Below are 5,440 nucleotides of genomic sequence, written 5' to 3' on the forward strand. Positions count from 1 at the left end.
AACGCTATCTTTTGAGCTTTTACCTATCCCACCATAGCAATGACAATTCCATGCTTCAATCATTTTTATCCTTTCTTTATGTTTAGGATGTTAGCAATTCACTTCCTTGCATCACACCTCACACAAGGACAACTCATGCTGCTGTATAGATGAAGCTTCAAGTATCATGCTGCTACGGTTGCACAATGCACAATGATGGTGCAAGGTGAAGCTACTGCCAACCTGCAAGAGAGAACAATGATACTAAAGACACTTTCAAAATGTTATTTTTCCCTTCATATTCATGTTACATGTATTTATTGTTGCAACAATGCCAAGATAGAGAACACTGTCATAAACCTAGATGCACTGGACGGTTTTCAGCGAGGAAGTCTGAGTAGCTTGAGCTGGTGGGTTTACACCCAAACAGAAGTAACCTCTTTTACTTCCAACATATCACCAGAGATTTACAGGATCAGGGTGGTGTATAATCTTTACCACTTCATACAAGTTTAAACTGATATTGATCGGTATACAAATAATTTAACAGCTTTGACCAATAACAGGTGGAAGCTGGTGTGGTTAGACATTAAAACCAAAATCGTTTTACCCTAAACCAAGTGATTATTGAATAATGTTGTTAGAGTACACATACAATTCACTACTACTATCAAGGGGTTATTCTGATTTTACTCAGTTGCGGCTTTTCCTTGGCGCTCGTACTTAGCACGTTCTCTGAGGAGTTGTTAGTAGGTTGAGGTTCGCCGTAACCTGGTCTCATCCATATTTTCACGTGTCCCTCCCGGCATACAGTGAGAACTGATTCTTGGGTGAATGTCAATCCAGATAGAGGTTCAGTGTGAACACGATGGGTCACTACAGGAGAGAGCTTTGGCACATCCCTCATGCTAGGAGCAGGTTGGAGGGTACCTACTGGGCACATGCTGTTGTCCCAGTGAGCAGACTGACTTCCGGTGCTATATGTTGGGGAACCACCTGGAGGGCGTCGAAGAGGCACCACCAGTTCGTCCATTACCAGGTCCCACAGAAGCAACTGTGTATCCTGCTTACACCAATAACAACATGCAAGGCATATAAATGCAAAAATACTTCTCAATAATAACTGCCATAACAACAAGCTAAACACACTATTAAAAGATCCAGCAGGATAACAATCAACACAAAAGCAAAACCAGATTGGGACTAGAGAACGAAAAAACTAAAGCTACGAGAAAACAGGTTTCTCTTACAGACGTCATTCTGCTTTTTCAAACAGGCATGTAGTTATGCTAGGTTCATTTTTTCCCCATTCCCACTTAATGTCTAAGAGGTAGACATCTAAATTGGTTGCTATCTCTGTAAACCATTAGTTCAAAGTGGGCAAGGGAATCTTACTTGACCAACGGAACCAAACCGGTACATGGCACTTTCCCCTGTGCCATCTGAGGCTGGTGATGACCAGTATGAGTCAAAAGATACACCACTAACCTGCAAGTCAAACAATTAACGAAGTATGAGATGCTTGTGTAGGGGGAAAAAAAAGGACCAAATAAGATAAACCATTTTACAGAAATTATACCCATGAGCTGTGACCCTCTCCCCATGCTACTACCTTTCGATCGTCCATGCTCCAAACTTGTACCAGATCGTCTTCACCTCCAGCCAAAATATATTTTCCATCCATGCTGTTAAAAGAGCATTTAGAGATCAATTACATTGTCCCTTTGGAGATACTATCTAAATTAACACAAATGTAATATTTAATATTTTACCTCCATGCACAACACAATAGAGCACCATAATAGCTTTTCCCACCACAAATTAGCTGTTCTTTGGAGTAGTCAAACACCCGTAAATAACCTGCATATAGATAGTAAATTTGATATCAGGATTTCTAATCAAAGTCTATAAAATTGAACTTCAAACTTGAGGTGGAACTTGAAGGCAGATATGAAAAAGAGTCTCAGATAATTCCATTTAATACATTACCATCTCTTCCAACAGTCGCCAAGTATGTATCATCTGCTGAGAAAGATATGCTATTTATTGAACCCTGACAAATATGCCATCTAGCAATAGGATTACTCTGCAATAATCAGAAGCAAAAGAAAATTGAATAACCCAGTGTTAGGCAAATAATAATGCGCTAATGCCAAGGTATTGATCGATTCATCATGCAACAGTTAATGGTGTGAGTCTATTTTCAACAAGTAATAACATGCCAATTCATATGATAAATTTTAACAACTTATGTTCTAAGCTAAATAGAACAGTTTCACCTTCACCAATCAACAGCAAATCCATGAAATACGAATCTACGTCTAAGAAGTATCAGAATTAAGCAAACACTGCAGACACACACCAGCAGTTTATAATTTAATGGCCATGATATAACAGTTGTTCCTAGCACTGTTATAAGCAGTGTATAGTACAACATGTAAGCTGGCAATAACAAACATTAGGGGACGGACGGCAAAAGTTGAGTGAAGTTCTAAAAACCAGTTTCTCAGCTGTGTTCTTCATTATCAGATTATTAGAGTCTTTAAGCATATAAAGGAAAACACAAGTAACTTTCAAGATGGTGTGCATCCACATGGTAAGAAGATATAGATGAATAACAAAACCAGTAAAACTACCTTACTGGACCTCGCATGTGCAACAGAAAATTGGGTTTGATCCCTGATAACAGGAAATGAAGAATCAGCAGCACCATCTTTGCCCTAAAGACATATAAGAAGTCAGTTTGTGAAACATAAGTAAGCATGAAAATGTTCCAAGAGAAGAGTGGGCTCACCTTTTCATAGACATACAAATTCCCATCAGCATGAGCAACAACAAAGGTTCCATCACCCTCAGGTACCCATGCCATATTAGTGCATCGACTGCAAAAAACTAGTACTACAAATGGTCAGTTCAGACTAAAAGCTAATCACAACTTAAAAGTACTGTACTCAATAAGAGAGGGAGATTCATGCATATACGCTATTTGAAAAAAGAATATGTCACTAGTTTCTGGCGTCTATCGATATTTCAAGCAACTGAATGTTATAGTTCAGGTGACTAAAACCTCAACCAAGATATATAACAGGGAAACAGTCCTCAGCTCAAATGGTTACACAATCCTAAACACTCGTCTACCACTCTTAAAAGACACTTAATAGCATATTCTTACAGTTCAGGCTGAAAGCTTCTTTCGAAAGTACTACTGGTTTGAGCGGTTATCATGTCACATACATGTTGGAAATGCAACACCACTAAATCCATCTCAGCAACATATAAATTTGAAAGAGATTAGTGTAGACAATTCAGGCAGATGCCAAGACGTAGTGGAAAGGAAGGCATTTCAAAATATGCATATAGCATATTCCATCTGGCAACAAACTGGTTGCTTACATTCATCATTTGATCTACAAAGATAATACACTCTGAAATTCTTATTAAAGGAATAAAAGGGCCATAATAAATCTGATTCTACTCATCAAAAACTGTCAAGAGGGTAGCTGGCGTGTTTATATACTGATGTGAGCAGACACCTTACATTCATGAAGCTGTGGGGGCATGAGCAAGTATCCTACACAACTGAAAATGGGAGCTTCATATATATTGTTTCAGTGGAAGTGGCTAGTTTTCATATTATTATCAGGAAACAAACAAAGCTTACACAAATTAACGGGAAGAATAGGCACTTGTAGCACCCTCAGTAAAGCATAAAATTAGGTACTCCTAATAATTTACCATCTTAATGTTTATCAACATTACAAGAAAAAACCATAATGATAACTTTCCGAATGATCTTCCACTATGTAAAAGGAAAAGAAGAAGAAGAAGAAAACCACCTCGGGAGAAAAAATTACAGCATTAATTGGCCTGTAGAGTATCCTATAAATTCTTAAATTATACTCCCTCCGTCCTAGTTTACTTGCCTAAATTGGATTTTGCAAGAAGAAAACCAAGTTTGTCAAGAAGAAAACCAAGTTTGATGATAAATGACAACACTAATGACTAAAGCAAGTACACAAGCAAACACATCAACTTTTCAAGGTATATGGATTGGAGCACCAAAAAGTCTTCATTGATACTGACAGACTACCAGTTTATACAAGAGAACCAGAAAAACCTATTGTAAGGTTGACGATGTATATGATAGCATTGAAGGTAACATAATCATAATGCAGATATGTACTAGGTAAACTTGCCTGTTATTAACTAAACCATCCTTGTTATAATGATGAGCTCCAACTAGCTTCTTCCCAACATCTTGTAATTGCTGTCTCAATGACACCGAGTACACTGCCAAACGACACACATACACGAAACAAAATAAATTAAAAATGTGAACATATCCAAAGAAACGTCAAAGTTTGAAACCCAAGATATATTTTTACCATCTCCAGAGTTCAGTCCTATAATCAAGTCATGCCCATCTTTAGCCTCAGGATCAAATGCATGGCATATAGGATTCAAATTACTGAAATGAATCGATTTGATGGGATCCTACAACAAACAGTAACCACATTGGTATCATTTTCATCTCAAAAGTTCAACTTAATCCAGTCAACCACAATGACAGCATAACCAAACATACCTTATCTTGTGAATTCAAGTCACTGATAAAAATAGTATCACCAACATTGAAGATCAAATAAGTTCCTTTCCCATCATAATTCGAAGTAGCCGAAGAATTACTAGTACTTGTACCAGAACCCATCGAAGAAACTCTACCATTTCCAGCTACCGTTTTACTCGAACCATTCCCACCTACAAAACTAAGTGCACGGCTCCCATTACTACCTCCTAGAAATCTAGCAGCAGACAACAACCTAACTCCACTACCACCATTCGAGCTAGAAGTCGGGGTTGGTGGCAATTGTGCAGATTTCTCTTTAAGATACGCTATCGTCACCTAACAAAACACATTCAAAAATTCATGAAATTTGACTAAAATCCGAGAAAAATCACAAACAATTAAAAATTCATGAATTAAAAAAAATCACATTTTTTTTTACCTGAGTAACAACTTTACTATGAGAATAGTGAAGTAAACCAGTTGGATGAGTTTTTTCATACTGTAATTTAAATCGACCTTCTGGGGTTTTGAAATAGGTTTTCACTCCTCCTGCTGTTGTTGCTGATTGGGAATTACTAATTGTTGACGTTGATGATATCATACCGTTGCTATTGTGATTGTGGCTGTTCATCATATTTAACACTTAAATTATCTACAAAATAACATGAGATCATTACAATGGGCAAATCCTCACTGATTTCCACTCAAAATTAGATCAAAATCTAGGATTTTTTTTTGTGTAATCTTCAATCAATCTATCAATGAAATCAAAACAATGATCTAATTTAGGGTTAGGGTTTTGAATTTGGGGATTTCAGATGAAGAGAATTTGAGACTGAGTCTCGACTGTTTTTTTCCTTCTTCCTCCTTTCTGCGTGTTTAACCAACGGCACA

The 5,440-nt window shown here is 37.3% G+C and overlaps 1 protein-coding gene across 1 annotated transcript; it reads right to left on the reverse strand.

Moving 5' to 3' along the window:
• Positions 1–363: 363 nt before the first annotated feature.
• On the reverse strand, positions 364–5,440 carry LOC113322800 (probable catabolite repression protein creC). Its single transcript, XM_026570951.1, has 11 exons — positions 4,986–5,440; positions 4,565–4,882; positions 4,365–4,473; positions 4,176–4,269; positions 2,774–2,861; positions 2,616–2,699; positions 1,969–2,065; positions 1,752–1,839; positions 1,559–1,664; positions 1,375–1,467; positions 364–1,042 (listed from the first exon to the last, which is right to left on the reverse strand). Exons 1-11 carry the CDS (start codon positions 5,178–5,180, stop codon positions 650–652), a joined length of 1,665 nt encoding a protein of 554 aa, XP_026426736.1. The 5' UTR covers positions 5,181–5,440; the 3' UTR covers positions 364–649.

This window comes from Papaver somniferum, chromosome 11 (genome assembly GCF_003573695.1).
Source record: "Papaver somniferum cultivar HN1 chromosome 11, ASM357369v1, whole genome shotgun sequence".
Lineage (NCBI taxonomy): Eukaryota > Viridiplantae > Streptophyta > Magnoliopsida > Ranunculales > Papaveraceae > Papaver > Papaver somniferum.

Bases quoted from the DNA above. Each gene is read 5' to 3' on its own strand.
- LOC113322800 (XM_026570951.1), bottom strand. From the start codon at position 5,180: ATGATGAACAGCCACAATCACAATAGCAACGGTATGATATCATCAACG. The intron at 2,700-2,773 runs GTGAGCCCACTC...ATATGTCTTTAG, and splicing joins ATTTGTATGTCTATGAAAAG to GGCAAAGATGGTGCTGCTGA. The intron at 1,043-1,374 runs GTAAGATTCCCT...TGGTGTAAGCAG, and splicing joins GGTTTGGTTCCGTTGGTCAA to GATACACAGTTGCTTCTGTG.